The following is a 25169-nucleotide window of genomic DNA, read 5'->3' on the forward strand; positions in this document are numbered from 1 at the left end:
AGCCAAAATATGTAAGTAATAGTTAAGTAGGGGAGGGGGGGATGGTAACGGACGGGGGAAGGTTATGGGGGGGGGAAGCACGGGTGGGTGGGCGAGGGGCCAACAGGAGAAGGTACAATTCTTGGGAAATTTGAAGGTCGAAGGGGGGATTCTTCTCTGAAGAGGCCTGCTTAGCAGGCGAAACACCTGGTGTCAGGTTTTTCGGCACTTTCCCCTCCAGCACTGTACTTTTGTGTCGTCCGAGTTTGAGTGACGGGTCACTGGCGCCGGGTTTCCAACCCCGTAAACCCTGTGTGTGTGTGTGTTTGTGACTTGCGAAGGTCAATTTGTTTGCAAATACCTGAGCGAGGGAGTAAGTGTTATATAATTTTTATTTTATTTTTTCATTTGTTTGAGTGACGGGTCACTGGCGTCGGGCTTCCCGCCCCGTAAACCCTGCGTGTGTGTGTGGTTGCGACTTGTGAAGGTCAATTTGTGGTGCAAATACCTGATCAAGGGAGTAATTGTTTGAACTATTTATTTTAATTTTCATTTGTTTGAGTGACGGGTCACTGGCGTCGGGCTTCCCGCCCCGTAAACCCTGTGTGGGTGTGTGGTTGCGACTTGTGAAGGTCAATTTGTGGTGCAAATACCTGATCAAGGGAGTAATTGTTTGAACTATTTATTTTATTTTCCATTTGTTTGAGTGACGGGTCACTGGCGTCGGGCTTCCCGCCCCGTAAACCCTGCGTGTGTGTGTGGTTGCGACTTGTGAAGGTCAATTTGGTGTGCAAATACCTGATCAAGGGAGTAATTGGTAGAACTATTTATTTTAATTTTCATTTGTTTGAGTGACGGGTCACTGGCATCCGGCTTCCCGCCAAACAATAACTTTCCCACCCCCTTCTATATTCCCCCTATAAGTGCCCTTAAGTGTACGGCTTTGGGTTTTACATTCTTTCCATGCACTCGGCCGTAGTACGTTCTTTATCTATTTACTGTTTTTATTTTGCTAGGAAAAACGAACGACATAAGTCATGTGGTTCTAATGCTTGAATAGGTAATCTTTCCCAAAGGTCACTGCCATTTATCCATTTATTTCACACTTCATTAGCTTTTTTTGTTTTTTCATTGGAAAAATACCAAAACAGTTCAATTATGGAATACCAAAATAGTTCAATGATGAACGCCGCAACTCATCTCGATATTACTTTTATCCTTGACAGAATTCCTTTAGCAAAAGTAGCCATTAAATAGGTGGTCTGTGCAAACAATGCACAAACTGGTGCAATCTGGTGGCCATGACACAGACTATAGCCCCGCCCATTAGCGGCGCTAGTTGCCTGAGACCCAATGAGCTGTTCATGCTTGGCAGATCGTCGAGCTTTGCATATGGTGCCAGTTATGTTAGTTTCTGTTGTCCTTGTTTTTACTGTTTGTCGAAAATGAAAATTGATGAAATCACGGAGCAATGAATCAGCATCAAGTTTTTTGTGAAATTCTGGTAAAATTTATCAAGAAATTACTAAAATATTGACAGCTGTTAACGGTGATAATGCTCTGAAGAAAACATCCGTTTTCAAGTAGATTAAGTGTTTTACAGATGGCCAACTAGATGCCACAGATGATGCAAGGCCTGGACGACCTTCAACCGGGGTCTGTGTTGATGACAACATTGGTCATGTTGTTCCCTTGTCCTTACCAATTGTCAAGAAACTGTCCGAATGATAGCTTGAATTTAGGAAAATAAAGAATGTACAGTATTTTAACCAAACATGATGGGTGGATCCTTCACCATGACAATGCACCTGCACATTCAGCATTGATTGTTCGCCAGTTTCATGTGAAAAATTCAATCATCATCCTTGATCATCCTCCTTATCCGCCTGCGACTTTTTCCTATTCCCAAAATGCAAAAATGTGATGAGGGGACATCACTGGGAAGATGTGGGCACAGTAAAGCAAGAAATGATGAGAAAACTAAAAAGTCTAACTGCCGAGGACTTCCAAGGGTGCTTTGAATGGTGGGAAAGAAGATGGAATAAGTGCATAGAACGAATGGAGAGTACTTTGAAGGGGAGGAAATCGATGTAGACTAAATTTTGCAAAATAAAGTTTTTATGGCATCAGTTCGCATATTTATTTGACAGAGTGGTATACTGCACTCGTATGATTTTAATGGAATATCTTCAAATATGTTCTGTATTAGGAAGTTAGGACATTATCCCAGATAGAAATTTTTATGAAAATATTATTGTCATATAGGAGTGCCGGTAGAATATGCCGGTTATGAGATGATTTTATGCTTTCATGTCACAATTGTTGTCAAAAAAGCATTACTGAAGAGGGTGAGTTTTAAATTCATATTTCAAAGTACTTTTACTCCTTCTGAAATCACATAATACATTATGCTTAAACCAATATTGGTGAGAACCTCAATACATGAATTAGTTTTCAAGGAATGTGGTACAGTGAACTCTTGATTATCTGTGTTAAATAATGCATGATGATGAAGCATGGGCAAGCATCATCCTGATAATAACACAAAACATCCTGATGATTATGCTACATTTTGAAACCTAGGTTCTTTGAACAAGTATTTTATGTAGATAGTACAAAAAGGTTTGAATGAAAACATTGAATACTAGTGACAAATTGTTATTCTGTGGATTCACAAACTTTTAAGAAAGTCGAGGTATTTCAATCTGGTGATTTTTTTTTTGCATAACAAAGTTTCAAAGCATTTAATCACCTTGATCATTGTAATTTTATTAAAATTTTGAGGTTCTGAGACGAAAGTAGCACAGATAATCTTCAGTTTATTGTACTTCAGTTTTAAGAGTCAAAAAAATTGAGTTTTTTTTGATGAATTTTAAATTTAAGAAAACATGCTTCCAAAATGCTGCATCTTGTTATCAGCAAAATGTGTTATCAATTTCCATATTCATTATTCTGATAACAATTATAGGCTAGCTAACTTTGAAGGGAAATATGTCAGCCTTCCGCAGCGTGTTTGTTTGAATCTTTACAATCAATTTGTTTATTGTTGCAGATGACAACTGGACAGAGATTGCCCCAATTCCAATAGGAAAGTATTTGAAGAAAAGTCCACACAAGGAAGGTCCACTAGAGGAAAATGCTGATACAAAAAGTGCAGAAGAGCTCAAACAGAAAAGAGAACCGTCTGCATTGCCTAAGCATGCAGCAGAGAGAAATTTACAGGTAGGTAAAGGCTAATGTGTCCTGCAAAGGTATATATCATGAATAGCATTACTGAACTGAATATTGAGTATTGCAAATTCCGTATTATAAAATTTGCATATGGTAAAATCATATGTTAGTAATTCTTAATAGATAGGATGGTAGGGAAACTAACTGTGGATGCTAAATGATTTTCATTCCACAAAAACATAGAATGTCTTATAGTATTAATGCTAGTTACATGTTTTGTTTTTTATGTGGAAAGCCTGGTATTTTTGCTGGTATATCATAGGCTTTGTTTTGGCTCTCTAATGCGGTCATTGAAAAAAAAGCTATGAGTCATTTGTTCCTATTTCTCTGTGACAAAATAATGGTGAATGCATTTTTTTAACGTCAATCTTAAAAGTGCACATTGATTGATCACTCTTTTTCATTGTTTTCTTTAGAATGTGGGTCAGAGAGAGACATCATCCCTCACTGTAAACGTTCCGAAACAAGTAGATCCTCAGCCATCCTCATCCCACCACATGTTGGAAAGTTCAAGTAAAGAGTCTGTTCCTTCAAAAGATGAGGACATAAATAGCTACCGTGGAAGACTTTTTTTTAAAACTCTATCCCGAGGGAACATTCCCAGTCAAGCTGAAAGGTTGAAAAGAAGAAGTGATGACACGGTTCCATGGGTTACTGCACCAGCTGTCAATAATGAGCCAATATGTGATGACGATGGCAGACCCTGGTATGAGTCGGAGGCAGATAGGAGGAGATTGAATTCCTTGTTATCCGTCCTGCGATCTAATGGTAAGAGCAGAACCTTGCTTAAAAATAGCGATTTTCAAAGCTATTTTACTCTCAGGGTTATAATACTCGTCCATTTTGTTAATTGATTATATAAAGATGGAATTAGCATTGAATTTTTCTATTGTAACTTCTTTTGAGGGAGGTCTGATGTGACGCAGCTTTAGCTTTGAGCTAAGTTTTGTTTCTTCATGAAATGTTTTATTGATTGATGGTGGTATATATTTGTTGAGCATGGAGGATTCCTTCACTAAATGCACGATTTCTCGCACTTAAAATATTAACCAGAAGAAGCTCTGTGCTATCACTTATTTAACCAGACATTGAATTTATGACTCCCTTTTGCCGTATATGTGCAAAAAGTATAATTTTAGACGTCGCAAAAACTTTGAAATCTTGAACTTTAAACATGTTAAAAAGTAAATCTTTTTTGTATAAAATTTGATTTTTTATTGTATCAATTGCATTTGTAGACGGTACGACAACTATCTAAGTTTTTTTTTCTATTTTTTACCAATTCATATTTTTTCCAAACTAATAAATTCAATGCTCCGAAAGCTTTTAGCCTAAATTTTATGTTATTTTCCCTAAAAATTATAATAAAATTTTACAATTAGGTTAGAGTGTTTCTAAACCTTAAATAACAGTTAATTGTGAATCATATACCTCCGTATGTGTTTAATATCTTTTTTTAATTATTTGGGTAGCTAGGAAACATCACTGGAGGCATAAGTTTTGGCTGCTTTATCTTTCATTATGTATAACATTTCCATCAGAAGGCATTTGAGGCAAGGGCATCATGAGAGGGTCATGGTAAGAAGAAGATGAAGGAACAGTTTAAATCCTTCCAAAGTAAATTGTCTCGTGTGTTTATGACATTGGGTAATGATTCTTCCCACTATAGAATGGTAGCCCAAAAAGGCCCTTTGCTACATGCACCTTTTCTCTGAGGCCTCACGTGTCAAAGTAAGAGTTGGTAAGAGATTTAGATCATAAAGGTTTATTTCACAAAGGGCAGTTTTTTCAATTTCATAATTTCAGAAAACAATATGCAAGCTCAGAGGCTGTTGGATAAGTCATCAGCAGAGAAACAAAGTCTGAAAGAATGCAAGACTTAACTAGAAAAGGATTTTAAACACTTACTGATGGAATTACATTTGTGATCTGTTTTATTACATTAATTGCTGTCATGTTAGTTAGTAGATAGAAACACCAATATTAATTTCATACATTTTGGTAGGCTAAGGCTAGAGATACATGATCATTTTTCAGTAGCTACATTTCCTTGGTAATCCTCATAATGTTGAACCAAAACATAATGATCCACTTTATAAAATTCCTCCACTTTTGGCACATATTCAGAAGAATGTGTCAACAATATATCCTCAGAACAAATGTCTATAGATTAATTGCCGATTCTTTGGGGAGGAAGGCTATTTTTGATAGTATATGAAAAGAAGGGGACAGAAATATGTAATGAAACTTAATATTATTACAAAATTGAATGGACTTTGTTAGAATTGTGGAAAGGATGCAGGTTCAGCTGATTCAAGTACGAGGAGAGATACACAGTGGATAGTTTTTCATTCTCTTTTGTCATGCTGTGAGATTGAGGGTCTGGGTATGCGCATTGGTAACTTTTACAGTGATCTAAAAAAGACATTCAACTTGATGGAAAAAATATATCTTCCTCAGAAACTTTCCAAAATGGTGGAAAAGCAAGCAATCAGAAGTTGTGACTAAAAACATTATCTAAAGTTGACATTATGGAATGATATATAGATAATGTATTTGACTGTAATGACCTAATGGACATATTTATGATTTCCTCGGAGCATTACCCAGTAGATAGAGAAACTTTGAAATGGCATCTGTGATTAAGAACTCAGTAGTTTCAAATTCTCCCCAACGACTCTGAAATACACCCCAAATAACAAACTTAGCGGCATTATTCTTAAAATAATACTTTGCCAAAATAACATCTCATTAGTAAAGAAAGGTTTCATTTTCCATTTTAAATTCAAACTGCTGTGAGTCCAAGGTTCAAAGGAAAAAAAATGTCTCCACTGCTTAATGAAAAGAATAAGAGAGAGTGTTGCCTCATGTATCTGGTTTATGATGATGAACTACGATTGTGTCTAATTTCCTGTTTTAGAGCATTTTATGATTTCATATTTATCTAAGAACATAGTAGTTCATGGACTAAGTACATTTTCAAGATCCTTTCTGAATTTTTAAATATAGTTTTTTTATCTCAGAATTTCTACAAATAATCCTCAATAATGGAAAATATTTCATCTAAAATTTTATCGTATGAATTCGAAAGTAAAAACCCTCGTTGTAAATAATTTAAAAAATATTTGCTTCCAATTTAAACCAAAAATTTAGCAATTTTGGACATGGCCTCTATATATTCTATTTCTAAGAAATATAAATAAAATACCATGATGTTTATTGCTTACTAATTCTCTAATGCTTGCATATTTTCTCATGGACCATTACCTGTACCAAGCAGTATTACAAATACTTTTTTCTTTCCTTAATTTGTAATACTGCTTGGTACAGGTCATCATGAGTGGTGAGATTAAAACTAATATCTTTAATTAAGGAAAGAAAAAAGTGTTCGAGGAATATCATGAAATTTTCACTGTGGCAAATATGTTCAAGGCATGTTATTTGAGCTAAATTTCAAAGAAAAAATCCTACAGTATTTTATATAAAAGAATTAATGGTCTCTGCTGTTATAAAATATCTTTGTATCTGAATTAAATGGCGAGGAAATGTTTAAATTTAGGGAATTCAGGGTTCCGAACATTTCCAGCTATTAACTCATCATTTTCATGTTTCAGAATCAGCATCCCATGAACCACCTACGGAGGATGCCATTGATGCTCCGTCATCACAACCGGATGCTCCAAAATTACAGTCGAGCACCCCTGATCCCAAAGGGGCTGCTCCAACCATAAAGTTAACAGAAAAATCAATCTCAAACGCTACCCTAAATTTAGGAGAGCAGCCATTGACAAATTCCAATGCAGTGGGCAGTGATGGTGAATCAGAAGCCCTGGATAAAGCTGTTTTGACAATACCAAATTCCCAGGGTACACCTACTCTTACATTTGGATCAGTACAAAGGCCTTCACCAAGCTCTTCTGCTCTCCTTGTGGCTACAGAAAAGAGTGAATCTGTTCTGTCATCAGCTCAAGCCCCTGCACCAGCTATATCATTCTCTACATCCTTAAACTCAACTTCAGCAACCACTTCTTTACCTGTTACAAGTATTACACCTGCACCAGGTGCATCTTTGGCAACACGGCCCACGCCCACATCTTCGGAGACGACAACATCCGAGGCTCCGTCTAAAATCATCACATCTACTCCATCAATGGCATCATCCGGACTTTTTGCTTCTCCTTCCACTTCCACATTCATTATACCGCAACAAACTGAAAAAACCGTCACCACAGCATCCACATTTACTTTCGGTGTTAGTTCATCTGGTGCTGCTTCTTCAACCGCAGTTTCGAGCTCCAGTTTTGGTTTACCGACATCCTCAGTAAGTACCCCAGCTGTTTCATCTCTGCCTCAGCCCACAGTGACACCCTCCTCCTTCACGACATTATCACAGAATCCATCCACAGCACTCGCAACCAATTTCACCGTTTCCAAATCTGATGCTCCTACTTCGTCAAGTGGAGGATTTTCTTTCGCTCCTTCTTCCTCGGCTGCGCCATCCACATCTGTGCTAGGAGGATTCTCAATTCCGAAAACCACCACTACAGACATTTCATTTGGAATTAGCAATGCTCCCACATCGACCTTTGTGAGCAAGTTGGCCGTGACCTCACCCCAAAGCGAGTCCACCCCTGTGACGACGAGCACCAATGTCACCAGTACCAAATCGTTCAGTTTTGGAGCCACCCAACCCACTGTACCCCAGGAAAGTGGTGCAGCTCCCTCTGCGAGCGGGTTCAACTTTCAGTTCGGCTCCAATGCCCAGTCAAATCTTACAGCACCCAAGGCCCAGGAAACACCTGCCGGGTTCAAGTTCTCCTTTGATTCCAACAAGGAAGGGACAGGGCTCTCTGTCAGTCAGCCAAGTGTGAACCCCATTGCCAAATCGCCAGCTTTCGGTGAAGGTTTTAATTTTGGAGCCAATTCCTCCAACGTAAACAGTGAGGAGAATAAGCCGATGACCTTGGGTACACCCATGGGATTGACCCCCACATTGGCGGGACCTGCTGCTGCTCCATCCACCAGTGGTGGATTTAATTTTTCAGCTGACACCAGTGCCTCAGCATCCATCCCTAAGCCTTCCTTTGGGTTTGGAGCCAGCAACACAGGTGGTGGAGCGACAGGCTCTGTGCTTGGGTCATCGGAAGGAGGTTTCAGTTTTCAAGCCAAATCCACCGAGCCTCCTCAAGCGGCACCTTCTGCTGCAGCTGCACCAAGCCTGGGGTCACCCTTTCAGTTTGGAACGAATTCACAAGCGATGCCATCCTCCACTCTGCAGCCTCAGAATCAAACGGTAAATAGCCCTTTCTCGATTGGGGCAGCCTCGGAGCAGAAGTCTACCGTTCTTGGCGGGGGATTCTCATTTGGGAGTACGCCCTCTGCGAGTATTCCTCCTCTTCAGCAGAGTGGGTCAGCCTTTGGTCAATCACCAGTCCCAAATTTTGGTTCACCCGCAATGAATCCGATGCAGAATCAACAAGCAGCTCCCGCGCCTTCCCTATTTCAATTTGGCTCTGGGGGAGGCGCCATGCCACCACCAGGTAAGTACCTTCTCAAGTAATCAGATTTGCCAATTGTATTTCTTCTGTGACGTTATAACCCCAAGAAATGACTTGTATGTGTGCTCGTTAGGTTTTTCATTGCCCTTAGTTTCATTGTCTGTAGCATCAAAATATGTATATACATAATTCCCAGTAATCATATTTGTTCTTAGTGCTGCTCAATATTATTACCATGTTTAGCTTGCTTAGCATCTTTGCATTAATCTCGAAAGTATGCTGTTGCCCTGTCAGTAAGTTATGTTTTCACTTGAATCACTAAGTATATATGATGTATGTCTATGTGAGGGTATTGTTGGTACGAAATATCTACCGCCCATCCAGAGCCATGTATACTGTGTGGAAGAAAAGGATACCCCACTTAATTTGTCATTCTTAAATTAAATTTGTCCTAAAAAATTTTTTGCATTCTGAAGAAGTATTTTTCTATAACCTTAAAATGTGAAAATATTGTAATTGAAATTTATTTATTAATCTTTCTGTCTGAAGATGGGTGACTTGCAGTTCTCAAATCTTCCCAATTCAGTGCTAATTCTTTTATCCTGCTAAAACTCCTGTGTCATTAATTCCTTTTTATTTTGCCTAGGTATTTGCCCAATGGTCTTTCTCATTGGACCTTTGCTTCTGTTATGTTCTTGAAAAATCAACTCTGTCAAGGTGTCTCGATTAATCTTATTTTTCATCTTCTATTTCTTAATAGACTTCCTCATTCCTCCCTTTATTTTTTTATCCATTTTTCTCGAGCACTGACTTTCAGAGACTCTTATTTATTATTGATCTTTTTTCTGATAGTCCACATATTCTATCCTTTAAGTCTCTCCACAGAAATATTAGTCGTATTTTCATCATGAATACCATCTAAACTTGAACTATTCAATGCCTAGAGTCAGTTATTGGAAGATTTTACTTTTAGTTATATGGCCGAATGTTGATGGCTGCCATTGTGCATTATATGGAAAGCCCCATATTTTGATATGGAACTTAGTATTAAAAGTTTCAGTGAAGCCTGTTGTTGGTAACTTTGGTTAGTAAATGTAAGTGATTAACTTACTGACAAGGTCCTGTTGTAGTTTCAATCGAATGTAATACTGAAGTCCATAGTAAAATACTTATTAAGTTAAGTATGCTCCATATCAAAGTTCCACAAATTTGTTTTATATGGGCATACTTTTAAAACTGTTGCTTGGGATTAATTGCCAAACCAAGCAAAAAATTACAATTATTTAATTTGGTATGTTTAATATTAAAATACATGTTTAGTTTTATGTTTATTTTATGTAAACATGTAGTTTTGCCCTGTATTAAAAAGTACCTTGGGTGAAGTTGTGTGTTCCCAAGGCTTAACCGAGTAATAATTCTCTGTGGACAACATTTTCTGGTACTTTTGACCAAATCTGTTTGCCTTCTCTGCTGCTCAAATCACAGTGCTGCATGATGGTAATTTGTAAGAGGTACTAGGATATTTAATTTCAGTATTGTATTGCTGATTATCAAGAACTATTGAGTATATTTGGTTTACCTTATGAAAGATAAAAGACTAAAACTCTGCTAAATAATCTGATTCATTTGTCTTGGAACTGAAGAAAGAAAGGCAAATGTGTTCACTGTTTCATTATTATCAAAGTTATCACTCTGTGCGCAGAAGACTTAGAAGCAGATAAGTATTGTCATGGGCTTTTTTTTATCTTTTGTCATTATTATTAATTGAATACTGGAACTGAAACAATTTGAGAACATACTTGTCTGAGTCATGAAAATAATCACTTAAGTCATTACCATTATTATCCTTTTTAAAAAGTTGTTACTTTTAGAGTCAGAGCTTGGGTAAACAGAGGAACTATCATTGTCGCAGGATAATTGAGATTGGAGTAGATTATTATTGCTAATGGTGCATGGTAGTGTAAGGACAGTGGAGTTGAATATTGTTCACATGCTGATCTTCTAGGATTGAGAATAAAGAGGGTTTTTATTTAAGATTTTCTAAACAACAGTGTTCATTTAACTTTAGAAATAGTTTGTGAAATGTGTCGGATGAAAGGGAAAGCTAATGATTTCACAGACAAATCTTCCTAAATATAAATTAAAAAGTCTAGAAAAAGAAATTATTACAGGTTTTGCACCAAAGATATGTGAAAAATCAACAGAAAATGATATGTCAAATGCTAATGGGTTGCTATTAGGCTTTTAGGAATGGTATTCCCTGATATTTAAGTTTTTTAAGTCAATGCTTAAACCCTTTTTGAAAAATACACTTGCTAAATGTCATTGCTTTTACATAGTATTCCCATATTTTTAAAATCTCCTACGCATATAGAGAAGCTCCGTCACAGTGTTATATTAACGGCTAAATATTAACTAAGTGGTTAATTTGAGTATACCTCCCTCATTATATTTAATATTTTGTGCATGTTAGTGCTTTTCATTAAAATATATATGATTAATGTAGAAGAATGTATTGGAATTGGTTAATATTTGCTGTAGGAGTTTGATGTATTTCATAGTTTTTATTCATTCCTGTAATATAACATGTTAGTTAATTATGTAAATATGTACTGTTTGATATGAAAATTAAATTTGCTAAAGGTTTTGAGGTTTGAAAGAAATTTGCTACTTACACTAAAACTGAGCCTTATATATATCTTTATAATGGAATAGTTTCTCAATGAAAATTGTTGGTTTTGTTGAGTGTAATGGTACCCCTAGTGTTTTGGCATGCATTAGTGGTGATGAATTTTACAAATGACTTTAATAAAATGTTTGCCAGCTTGCTCTCTCTGTGTATATCTCATGAAGGGAATCTGGGGATATTATTATTTTGATTCTCAACAATGTGCCATGGAGAGACAGGATAACTATCTTATTCCTTTTGTAAATTAGAGTGATTAAAGTTCAAGGGTGTGGGTTGTTAAAGATTGTTGATTGTGGTAATAGTTGATCACTGATTGAGGACAATATTATTTTGGATCAATAAGTAAAGCCACTTTATGATGAGTGTACTGTAATGTCAGGCAAGTAAAAAAATTTTCATGACCATTATTAAAAGACTACCTTAAATTTGTCGTAGATTCATTAATTCAGGTTGCTTGATAGTAATTTTGATCTTGGATCAAAACTTTATTTCCCTTTTATACCTCAATTTGGAAGGGTTTAGTTGTACCCTCAACAGGGTGTGATTCCAAACATTGTGATTCGTGTAGGTTATCATTTTAGTTTTAGGGAACCATCAAGTCTAAATGAATTGTCAGGATTCAAGTAAGGGGGTGCTCATAAGTCATAGACTGGGTAGGCCAGAATGTTGCTTTTACAGCTGAAGTTGATATTATAGAATTAATTTTGAGCATGAATTTGGGGCCATGAATCTGGTCACCAGGGTCAAAAAGGTACTTTTATCATGCTTTATGTACAGGCCATGCAATCCAATTATTTTCAGCTGGCATCTGTAGATAGCATGCCTTCTAGAGTGCACTAAAAATGTGTCCCGAGCATTAAGCATAATACAGACAGTAGTTAATTTTTATAATTTGTGTTATATATTGGTTCAGTGGTATTCAACTAATGTGAAATTCCTCAGGGAGCTCTTTTAAGAGTGAGAATATTAAAATATTAAAGACTCATTATTTTTAATGTTGTAATTATATAGCAAATATACTCATCCGCTATTTATCAAATTTCTTAGCAGGCATCAATGATATCATAATGAAAGATATTGAAAGTTATCAGCATTAAATTCTAGTAGTGCATGAGTTATAATGAAGAGCATTTTGTAATTTTTTTCTGTCTCAAACTATACAAATTGTCAAAGGGTATACTTTCTATCCAATATTGTGAACTCATTGCTCAAAAGAGTTACCTGTGCAGTAATTCTGGCATTCATGATAGAAAACTTTTCATATTGCTATCACCATAGGGCTTCAATATGTGTCTTTTTTATGCATAATGTGTTTTTATGTTTTTATATTAGAAGATGCATTACAGAAATAACTGGTATTGTGAAAGAGAGGATTCAAAAATACAGAAAAGTATTGATAAACATTAATGTGTGAGGAGGAAGCATATGATCCATTCAGTAGATATTCCTTGCCAAGAAATTAATCAAAAAATGTATCAGTATTTCATATAAATCACTTTATTATAACACTCTGCATTAAAATATGGCAATCTGACCTTTTGAAGACCACTCTTCCGTTTTAAGAAAATATCTATCGATTGTCAGCAGTTAATATGAATTGATAATTGGCCCTTTTTTCAGGTATTCCTTAAACTTTGATACAACTAAATTTAATGCATGATCTTTGTGTAATTAAAATATTCCTTGAATATTCAATGATATGCAATACTATGATAGAGTGGGAGGGATTGACGGTAGTGAAATAGCAAGATAGCTGGCCGAAGGTTGCATTTCAGTAAGGTCATACACCTAAAAATGTTTATAGGATATATACCATAATTGAAACACTAGAGCATGAGTTTAATATATATAAATTGGGGTGCCTACCTTAGAAAAGGGTAGGTCAGGTAGACTAGGGTAATTTAAATATGGCATGTGCGCATGTTCTTCAGAGTAGACGTAACACAGAAGTGCCGAATAGTGCATTACACAGTAACAAACAATATAGAAACACAAAAAAAGGAACTCTCACACGTTATTTCTTGATAATTTCGACGGAATTCTACTCCGTCTTCATCGGAAGATAGAGAAGTAATCTAAGTATGTATGTGTGTGTGTGTGTATATATATATATATATATATATATATATATATATATATATATATATATATATATATATATATATACAAATATATAAAAAACACAGATGTAGATTTTTAGAATATAGAGACACAAAGAAAGGACACTCACAATTTGTTATTTTACGTTTCGACAGCACGGCTGTCGTCTTCAGAATCAGAGATATATATATATATATATATATATATATATATATATATTTATATTATTTATTTATAAATGAAACTGAGAGAAACAATCATGTTCCTGAATCTTTGTAAAATTTAAATTTATTACTCTAATTTTTTACTAATAAATAATTCCCTTCACTTTCCAATTCCCTTGTTCTTCAGATTACTGGGTAGGGCAAACATTTTTCTTCATTGGGATCACTTTAAAAGTATTAAGAAGGCACTATCAAAGATCATGCTTATAATATTTTGTTAGATTTTTGAATCTTCTCTTCTCAATCGACTTTATTTAATGCACTTTTTAATGCTACCGCAGTAGATTTATCTCTCATAAGTATAATCATTCACTTATGTCTCACTCCTTGAAAAAAGTGGTGGGGGGACTAAAGAGAGCTTTTAAAATGTGCACATGGGCTGCCTTTCATAAACAATTTGAATACCACTGGCATAGTTTAATGTAGACTAGTGCAATTGCCACTTATTTTGGTTTCCTTTCTTCTGGACTCTGCTAACCCTTTCTTCATTAGGTATGTCCTCAGGGGGCTTTAACTTTGGGGGAGCAACAGCTCCTGGAGCTCCTCCATCTGGCTTTAACTTCAATCCAACGGGGCCTTCAGCCACCACTCCATTCCAGTTTGGTGGTAAGGGATAAAATATACCTTGTACCAAACTTCCATCAGGAAGCATGCCCAACTACCCTTGGAATGACTGTAGTCAAAGCACATGAGATCTGTATTTGCATGACTATTATGTATTTTTGTGATGGTGAGGTCATCTTATGGTCCAAATGGCATAAAATTACCCCAAATTAAAATGATCTGGGATATGTAATGCATCATATGCTGAAAGTATGCAATAGGGTAGTTTCCTATGTATCTGAACTGTGAATTGGTGTGCTGCAGAAATTAAATGTACGAATTCAATGGAAATAATATGGAAGGAGAAACCTTCCAGTATGAAGAAATTTAGTGCTCATTTTCAAGTGAATTTATAAAGGCTATTTACTTCATAGGTATCTAGATGACCATGTTGATGACAAGTCCGGGACCAATTTTTTACTGCTTAACGCTGAATTTCCATTTTTTGCTTGTCATAATTTTTGTCCAAGGTTTTAACTGAGTGATATTAAAGTCTTTAGTTTCAGATTTTATTAGAGGAACCTTGGATATTATTGTAAAGATAGATGTGACTATTTTGGTGAAGTATATATAAGAAAGATAGTCATTTGCAATAGTCTACAAGGTTAGGGTAGGTTCTAATGTTCCACAGAGCCGCACACTATTGCTTACCTAAGCCATACTAACATAGCACAAAATTTAAGGAAGATATGCCCTATGATATTGTCTCAGTAATTTACAACCTATAATGAATATTGGAAACATTTTACTGTACTGCGTATTTTGAATAAGTGGCTTCTATGTTTATCATGCAATTTCATCTTGTTCTTTAAAACGTACGGGTGTATTTCAATGATACTGATGTTAAAATGGCCTGTACAGAAATCTAGTTTCTATTGATTGACTGAAAAGGTTTTCTAGTGACCCTAAACCACATTTTTTTCATTTGTTGAGGTATTCTTTTTTGCATTCACAAACTGTTTTCAAAATTCATGGCAGAAAAAAAGCATTAATAATCAGTTGTGTAGATGTCCCTACTTCATTACTGTAGCAGTTGTCTCTGCTCGCAGAGCTACAGTGAGACCTCACCTGCAGGCAGAACCGTATGAGATGGCGAAAGCATGTGCAACACTAAGTCACTCGGCCAATGGCCAAGGTTCACCTTCATCTCGGCAGTTTGACCTTTATTTTTCTGCAGTTAGGCTAACGCTAGACCTAATAATATTTTATAGATGCAGGAGACAAATGAATATTAGCATCACCCTAAAAGATGTACTTATATTCTTCTTGTATTAGAAATCTGCCATCTAATAATTGTTTTCCCAGTGGCAGTGTGTGGACTGCCTACCAGCATTCTCAGTTTGTCATCACATTTTCATGTAGCTGCAAATTTTACTTACTTCTAATTCTAAAAAAACCATGCAGGTATATAAGTGGTACAGCTTCAGACTTCTTGTCATCTAGGTGCCACATTCGCTAGGTGCAATTTAGAAAAGTACTTTAGGAAACTACCCTAGTGCATGTTTGAACTTTTTTTTAATATTTTGTTCTCAGAGTCAAGAGTTCCTTTTTTGCTACTGGAAACAGTGCACACATTGGTCAAAAATTTTTCTTATTTTTGATGCTCGGTATGCTAATTTTGATTTCACCTTTTGTTCGAGAGCATAATTAATTTAGAAAACAGTACATTTCATATTTTCTTGAAATGAAAAGGGCAATTTAAAATATAATTGCATTGTGAGTGCTTGCTTTCTGCCCCTCCCAAAACCAAGTAAGAGTGCTTGGACTAGCAATAGTATATACTTGTCATTTTTTTACGCTAAATATTTTTCCGAATTCAAGCATTTGGAGTTGTTTTTTTTTAACTTATGGCGCAATACTTTCCCAGGGGTGGCCCACATCTTTCTAAAACAGCAGTAAATTCTCCCCCTCCTCGGTATTCTGTTGTTTATATGTCTTTTAATGCATTCACAACCTGCACAAGTCCGAGTACTCGAATTTTTGATTGAATTATTGCAATTTATTTTCATGAAATGAAGAACACAATGTATTTTTTCACTTCTTTATTTTGGAACTATTAGTTTCACTGCTTAGGTTTCATCATCTGGTACCTGATCTTGACGCCTAAGCGTTGAAACTTGTTTTGCCAAAATAAAGAACAGTGGAAAAATACATTGCGTCCTTCATTCCATGAAAATGAACTTCCACCAAGTTGAGCCTGAAACCATTGAATTGCAATTTATGTATGTGACAACTTTACAATTATTTGGCAGCCAAGGGTCAAGCTCTTCCCAGGAATCCAGTTCTTCTAATACTGCACATTCTATATTTATTTAAATTTCTTTTGGTTGCCCTTAGAAGTTCCTTTTCTCTTTGACGAGTTAATATGTGGTATCTTTATCTTTTTCCCCTTGTTTTAAAATTGTTGTTTTCTTTGTGCAGCGTCAAATTTCACGTTCCTACATAAAATATATTACAAAGAGCGATCGTTAGCAGTTCATTTGAATGACTCTCATGAATGAAAATGATTTAAGCAAAATCGTAATGAAATAAATCATTTTTATACCAATCCAGTTTTCATGTTTTGGGAATATTTCTGTCCTTGCAGTCAGTCTGCTAGGATAACCTACCACCCTCACTAAATAGGAAAGGTTTTTTTTATATGGCTATGAAAGTGATTATTCATGTTTTTTTTCAACTTAATGAGTTTCTGATCCCTGAACAAATTAATCTAACTTCTCTGAATGACTATATAGATACTAAAGTCGCAAGAGTTTATTGAATATCTTCATTTCTGATGCATGCCAATTATAAGATTGGCAGTGCCAATATGATGATGTTCTTCATCTAATCAGGTGTAACTTGTAGTCATATTGCTTAGTCTTTCGCCCAAATCCTTATCAAAATCTTAAGAATGGTGTTAAATACTAAAATGTAGTGCTAGATGCAACATAGAAGATAATATATATCATCTTGAGAAAGTTCTTTTGTATGATATGTACAGAATACTCCATGAATGGTGCTAGTGTAGTCATGCTTTAGAAAATCTATTAATGAGTTCATTGTAACTTTAATAAAGCTTATCTACCTTTATTATTTCTTGAATAATGACACACTAAATCAACTAGCCAAAGCCACTTTTTAGGAATTTATATTCTATCAAAGCTAATGACTGTAAGTCATAAATATATGCTTCTAAATAATTATAGTGACAGTAATTAATATCTTACTCTCTTACATTTTTGTGCCATCGTCATCACTTCATGTAGCAAAATTTTGGCAAAAATATTTTTGGACACATTAAATCTGTACAAAATTTGATGATATGTACTGTAATTTCGCTAAGATATTGACTTTTGAACCAAACTTCTAAGGATACGAAAGGATACAGAAATAGTAGTGATGCATCCACACATCTAGGGAAATGAACCGAGTAACAATCGATTTTGTCATGTATAATGCAGCTGAATACCACAGCAGTATTTCAATAAGATATTTACCTATCATGAATCGCCCAAGCGTAGAACATTATGATTAGTCATAAATGTCCATATTTGATTTGAAGGTGCATTTAACTCAGCATTTGTCAGTAAATGTCATTTTTAGCTCCGGGCTACAAAACCCTATCCAGAGACCCTCAAAGCTTTCAGAAATACTCTTATAACACTGGCATTAATTAGAAATTGTGTGACTTGTTCTTGTATGAAAATCATGCTAAATTTAAACACTGAAAATAAATCAAATTTTAACAGGGGATTGTTAAAATTATGTGATATTCATACTCAGTCAATTCCATCTGAATTTTTATCAGTAATCTCAAAAAAAGGAGGTATACCACAGGAAATAGTCTCAGGAAATGACCCTCTCTGGAACAAGAAAGCTTTTTTTTGCAACCACCTATTTCTAAAGCCACTTCTGTCTTGAGAATTCTAACTCGAAAAAGCCCGTTAAAAAGCATGCTGTGTGTGCATCATCTAAACCTACTCAACTGCTGTTTCAAGCATTGATGATTTCTCTTTGTTAATGATTTTATCGTATCCAAATGCAAAAGTTGTATTAAAATTAGAATGTCCTAAATGTTACCTTTGAAGAAGTTTTCATTAAATAATATCTCACATGAATCAGGTTAGTATATTAAAAATTTTACCAAAGCTTTCATTGTCATTAACTTATCATTTTTATGTCTTCTTTTATGGAGATTTCATTTTGGAAAGCAAAAACTTTTATTTGATGAATCATAATGTCTCTAATCCTAAAAGCATGGATTTAGTTGAACCTCAATCTGTACTTAATCATTTTAATGTCTTTAATGTACATTTTCCATTGAATGAAACCTATGCAATGCTTTGTCAATTACAGAAATAATCAGGATGTTGCCCACTTGAATTTATGGGTCATGTGAAAATTGATAAAGTATGCTCAGTAACCAACCATGAAAAAACACAGGCTACCTTAACATCCCCATACTTGCTATTGTATTTTGACCAGTCAAATAATAAAATGGATACGCAACTTTTAAAAAAATATTGCAGCGTCACCATGAAATATCACGGTCTGAAAATAATTATTCTTCTAACTTAGGGATTTTATTTCCACCTGTAGCAAACACATTGCAACCAGGCATGCAAGCACCAGCCATGTTCAGTATTGGTTCTGGATCTACTGCCCCACGTTCAAGGTCAAGGAGTCGTCGACAGAAATGAGTGAAAAGTCCTGCTTTCATGAAACTTTTCAAGAGCTAAGGCCAGGGTGACAGCATGGAAAAATATATTGCTGGTAATACAAGAGGATAAGTGTGAAAAGTTAAGGCGATGACACTGAAGTGATAGTTTTCAAAGATGTTGGAACACTGCATTGAGCAGAAACTCTGAAGAAATAAAGATTGAAAGGTCATGCACCCCTGATTATTGCTTAGCTATTTGTGGTCAGTTTGAGCATTTTCACTCTCTCAAAATCGCCTGAAATGGTTTCTCTGTGCTACTAAGACAATTATTTATTGTCGTGTAAAAAGGTGACTGCCGTTGTGTTTTCCTCATTGAAGAATATGGACATCTATTTTGGTGAATGTATGAACATGATTATGGAAAGTTTTTGATTTTTGGGTATTGAAAATTTGTGGTAGAGAAATAAAAATTGTGTTTCTTGAGCTTTGATTCTCATAATGTTTAGATTTGGCTGGGATTAATTATTTTCTATGTTACCAGAAGAGTGAGAAAAAAATGCTATGTAAAAAGTGAATGGGGCTGTGTATCCTTCAATGGAGAAAATTGTTTTTATTTTATTTTTTTATTTTGTGAATATTGTGCCAATGGTTTTAATGCTCTTGGGTATTGGGGAATGAATGATTTCACTTAAGAGTACCAGTCGCATTCATGGATATAGTTTTCTGAAGTATGAAACGAATCGTCTTTTAATAAGGGAATAAAAATGTTTCGTCAACCTTGTGCAAAACGTTTGTGTGTCTTGCTGTTGATTTCTCTCAGATGAAAATGACTGTATTGTGATTTTTTTATGTCTCTATATGTCATAAAGGTTTTAATGTTATTTTAAGAAATTATGTGTATTTAATGTTTTTGCAAGACTTATTCGTAAGCTGTGAAAATTTGAAATAAACTTAGATAGAAGCTGTTGCTTTTTATTTTGAAGGTGTTATGATATATCGAGAGGGAGAATTGTTATAAATTCCAATAGTACCACTAAAGAATATAGTTATGTAATGTTTTCAAAGTAATGTTTTAATGTTAATGTAATGCTTTAATGTTTCAATGAACACGGACGTACATGATGCCATTTCTTTTCATGTTTTCTCAAAGCAATTTGACGACACTAATGAGCTGTAGATATAGTGCAGACAAAACATTTGCTGTATTGTGCCAAAAACAAGGAAATTTAAAACCTCATTTTAAGTCAATGGGGTAATTTGATATTTTTGGATCAATGCATGCTGTTTTTGGTCCAATTTATTCTAAGAAAATTCAAGAATTTGGAGAGGGTTAACCAGGAATGATCATGCATTTGAATGTTTCTGGCTCAACACTGTGGAAGTTATTGTTCGTTAAATGATGAACACAATGTATTTTTTCACTGTTCCTTATTTTGGTACTACTAGTTTAGGCGTCATCATCAGGTACCCTAAGTGTAAGTACCTGTTGATGACACCTAAGCGTTGAAACTAGTAGTACCAAAATAAAGAACAGTGGAAAAATACATTATGTTCTTCATTTAATGAAGGAATGATCATCTTTGACAGAGATGATGTTGAAACAAAAAATAAGAAAAAGTATTTTGAAGTAATTGATGGCATCATCGCGCAGGTAATGTACAATAGATATCAATCCCAATCCAGGGGGCCAGCGGAATGTATCAGGCAATTTGGGACTGCAGTGTGTGTTGTAATACTATAGTGACATTTTATGCTTTAGGCAAGCAACGCACAACAGATGAATGAATGGAATAGTATTTGAAGTAATACTATTCCATTAATGGAATAGTATTACTTCAAATACTATTCCATTCTGGGAATCGAACCCAGGCCCTCTGGTCAGTAGTCCAATGCTCTACCCCCTGGACTACCGCGACCCACCAATGATGAATATTAGGTTTAAATTATTAAAGGTCTGATTTTAGACTTGTATACTGTATTGCTGTTATTTCTACTGCTCATAGTTCTGCTAAATCGAACTTGAATCTAGGCAATAACATTTTATTAAAAAAATTCGTTTCATCGAAACAAACAAACTGGGAATATTTTTCCCTTCTTATCTTATAAAGCAGAAATAGATAAGTATTAAGCTCCCTTATGCCTTAATGTGCATGTCACCAATATGCTCTGCATTTGAGGGGAAAACCTTTGTTTTAGGGAGTCAGGGACTGGGAGGTATTTCATCAATTCGTCTTTAAGTACTTTTAAAAACTTGGCAATGTTGAATAAAAAAAACCATAAATACAGTAATCAACCTGAAGGTCGGTTTGGTTGGTGATTGTAGAGTTCACTCAGTACTAAGCCCAACGGCGTGTGAAATTCACACATCACGGTAGGCCAGTTCCATTCCCTATGCTGGTTATGGTTTCTCTGGCAGACCTAGAACCCAAAAAATCTCATAGCTTCGGTGTAGGTATGAGATTTTCACGGGCAAGCCTCTCCGGGCTTGCCTGGGAATCGAACCCAGGCCCTCTGGTCAGTAGTCCAATGCTCTACCCCCTGGACTACCGCAACCCACCAATGATGAATATTAGGTTTAAATTATTAAAGGTCTGATTTTAGACTAGTATACTGTATTGCTGTTATTTCAACTGCTCATAGTTCTGCTAAATCGAACTTGAATCTAGGCATAAAATACAATACTGATAGTTATTAGTTCAGTTTCTTCCATTGTTTTAATATTTTAACTACGTAAATGTGGAAAATTACAAAAGCAATCTTACCTATAAATATGAGGTGTGTCAGAAAACTATCAGACCTGCATTCATATCTCCGCATTGGTACTAATCTTCATCATCCGGGCCGCGGCATCCTTCGAAGTAGTCTCCATTTGATTGAACCGCATGCTCCCAGCTGTGCTTCCACATCCTAAAGCAGTCCTCGAACGCAGATTTCGGAATGGCCTTCAGTTCACGCATCCCATCATTCTATGTCATCGAACCGCTTTCCTTTGAGTGCCATTTTCAATTTTGGGAATATCCCCAAAAGTCGCAGGGAGCTATTTTGGAACTGTACGAAGGCTGGCGAAGCTGTACAATCTTGTGTTTTGCCATAAATTGCTGCTCAAGGTTTGATTAATGTGCTGGCGCATTATTGTGGTGAAGAAGCCAGTCGTTGATCATCCAACCTCTTGGAGCAAATTCATAGTGCACAACACACAATAAAAAAAAGAATTGAAAGTGCAGGTCGAATGCTTTTCGGACACACCTCGTATATCATTATTGGCTTGAGACCGACATGGCAATGCTACATGGAATATTTGTACATATTTGTCTGAAAGGTGCTTGTAGAATGGAACCGAAATTGATGAGTGAAATAGTCGCAACATGAATAGATGTCCTGTGTGAATTTGAGGGGTATTTGATGGCCCCCTCGTGAATGATAATGGTATAAGTATTAATATAATAAGTATTGTGTGCGTGGAGAATGGATTTTCCTCAGCACATGACTGATGCATGAATCTACTATTCATTTTTCTGCATGAAAACGGTGTTTCTTATGAACATTTTTGATCAGTTGTAGTGAGTGCTAGTGAAGGATATGATGGCAATGACAGGTGCTGAAAGTTGAGCAGACTAAATTGGTGATCTCAAAAGTTGTTCTGGAGTAAAAGTTGGTTGAAAGAACGAGTAAAGCTTGTAAGCTATTAAGGCTGTTGAATTGAAAAGCTGTGGGATAAAACTGTATGCATATGGAAAGAATGATAGACTTTGGATATGCTTTACTCAAATCAGGCAGAAATGGCGCTATCTATTGAAAATGGAACTTAGAGAGATGTATAGTACATCAAAAGGAATGATTACTGAATATGGTCAAAAAGTGTGCCAAAAGAGTACAGTTGGGAGAGCATACAGTGATGTGTGGTGAAATGAAGAAGGGGAAAATATTGTTTGTGGGAAAGTAGGGGCACATAAGAGGAAAAGCACAAGGTAAGGAAGCTTCAGAGCTAGTACAGGATGCTCAGCAGTGATTTAGCAAGGACAATGTGATCACAAGGATAGATTAATAGAGGGGACAGGTCAATTTGATGTTAAACAACCCTCATCATATATTATTTCTGTCAACAGTACCCAAGAACTCTTCCCAATAAAATAATTCCTTGCTGGCTCCATACAGTCATTTATCAAGGATTTTTTTTTATTTAAGTGGTGGTTTCATAGACTCAATGGCTTAAGGAAGGTGGCCATAGTTGAAATGAAAAATCAGGAGCTATCTGAACACTCAAAAATAGTCCATAATTCTAATTCTGCCTGACTAAACTAATTAATTCATGCAAACCACTCCCCAACCCTGCAAAGTCAGCAGTTCTTGTTGATGTACATGAGGTCAAATCTCAGAGATTCGAGGGTCACAACTCCCCCATATCTATACCACTGATGCTTATCATATAATCTAAGGGAAAAGAACAAATGCAAAAATGTTTTGAAAGGGAGGGAGAAAAGTAAGGGAGGAATGCAAATGATGGAAACAGAAAATATGCAGAATGATTTTTGATTTCAAAGGAAATAAGAACCCATTTTGGAGAAGAATAAAAAGGACAAAATTAGGACATAGCATAGAAATGAATGTAATTGATAAAGAGAGTAGTGATAATGAATGCATATACTATAGGTAGTATTTTTATGCTAGTGGGCAATGTGGTAAATACCATTGTGGAATTGACTGTGGGGAAGTTTACATCACCAAAACTGAAGTTAGAAAAGCATTGAGAATTTTGTAAAATTGTAATTGTAGACAATATATCAATCACAATACTGTAATGAGGATACAAGTTATCATTATCTTGGTTTTGTGAATTATACTTATATTTTCAAACTTTAGCATTACCAAAAAACTGGAAGAACAGAAAAAAACCATCTTTGTATAAAGGGAAAGAAAGTAAGGAGGAATATAATTATTATAGAGAAATCAGTCATTTCAACATATGCACTGGGGAAAGTATTCAGTTAGGTATTGGCTGAGAGAAAACAAAAGGTAGTTGAAAAGTTGACATTCTACAAAAGTTACTTGAAAAGTGAATGGATGTATAAAAGAAGGTATAATGTGTTTTTGTAAATTTTGGGATGGCAAATGGCATGGTAAGTGGACAAAAATTGTGGAAGATTTTGCATAACATGGGAGTTAATGAGCATCTATTAAATGCTATAAAAATCATGTGTTGTAAAAAGTGAGAGAAAACGATGAGTGACTTGAACCCTGAGCGACTGATTTGGATCAAAGCATTGGTGTGAAACAAGAATGCAAAATTATTACCATGGCTGTCCAATATTTACATACATGCATGAACAAGGTAGGTGTAAGGTTCGAAGATCCAAATACGAAATTGCTCACTGAGGGCACACAAGACCTTCAGGGAATGGATAACTTCAGGGAAGTAAAAGAATTGAGGTTAAATACATTTAAGAAGAAAATAGATGTGTGATATGTTTGGGATGATCAATTGCATAGTGAGGAGAAAAGGTGCAGTAACGGCTCAAGTGGATTAGTTCGTACATTTCTGTAGAGTGTTTGTGAAAGATAGTAGCTTGGAATAGATAATAAAGGTACTATATACATGAAAGGGAAATAAATTGAATGTTTGAGTAGGAAAAATAAAAGTGCCCAAAAATTTTCAACTCCCTACATTATTACATGAAAACAAAATTAGGGTGTGCCAGGGTAAGGGTAAATATCAACAAAATGAGGGCATTACCATTAGTATTTCACCCCTAAGATTAGTTTCATGTAGCCCTCTATTGTCTTCTATTCAGTGATAATAACCTCAACCCCTGACAGCTTTTCTGTTTTAAATACTTGTTAACTTATCCTATACACTTTCCTATTTGTCTTCCCTTCAATTATGTTTCCAACTAATTCATGTTGACTTGATGTGTGTCTAATACATTCATAATTCTTCTTTGCCATGGAGTTTTCGATATGATCTTTTCTTCTTCTGTATTATTCCTCACTTTGTGTGCTTTTTGCTGTTCAGTGCAAAAAAAATGGTGGTGTTTTGATCCTACTTTCTGAATGTTTTTCCCATATTCCAATTGGCTTCTCACACGAATTTCTCAATGAAGAACAATCATTTGAGTCCTGTGTTGCCAGCTTCAAAATGGATACTACAGTTTTTATGCGCTGTCTATTTATCGTTCGCCTAATAGTGACTTTTCTGTTTTCCTGAC

General features: G+C 35.5%; 1 protein-coding gene across 2 annotated transcripts in view; it reads left to right on the plus strand.

Annotated features, from left to right (window-relative positions):
• LOC139696647 (nuclear pore complex protein DDB_G0274915-like) overlaps positions 1 to 19855 on the plus strand; it is a 30582-nt gene extending 10727 nt beyond the window's left edge. Inside the window, exons 6-10 of one of the 2 annotated variants that reach the window (XM_071595462.1) lie at positions 3032 to 3201; positions 3627 to 3978; positions 6825 to 8750; positions 14214 to 14327; positions 18906 to 19855. In XM_071595462.1, coding sequence (XP_071451563.1) covers positions 3032 to 3201; positions 3627 to 3978; positions 6825 to 8750; positions 14214 to 14327; positions 18906 to 19006 — 2663 coding nt within the window. In that variant the 3' untranslated portion in view covers positions 19007 to 19855. The remainder of the gene's footprint in view (positions 1 to 3031; positions 3202 to 3626; positions 3979 to 6824; positions 8751 to 14213; positions 14328 to 18905) is intronic. The other variant, XM_071595463.1, reaches the window with a different exon arrangement.
• Positions 19856 to 25169: the final 5314 nt, after the last annotated feature.

The sequence above is a fragment of the Hetaerina americana genome, unplaced genomic scaffold (assembly GCF_022747635.1).
Source record: "Hetaerina americana unplaced genomic scaffold, ioHetAmer1.1.p SCAF_7, whole genome shotgun sequence".
NCBI classification, from domain to species: domain Eukaryota; kingdom Metazoa; phylum Arthropoda; class Insecta; order Odonata; family Calopterygidae; genus Hetaerina; species Hetaerina americana.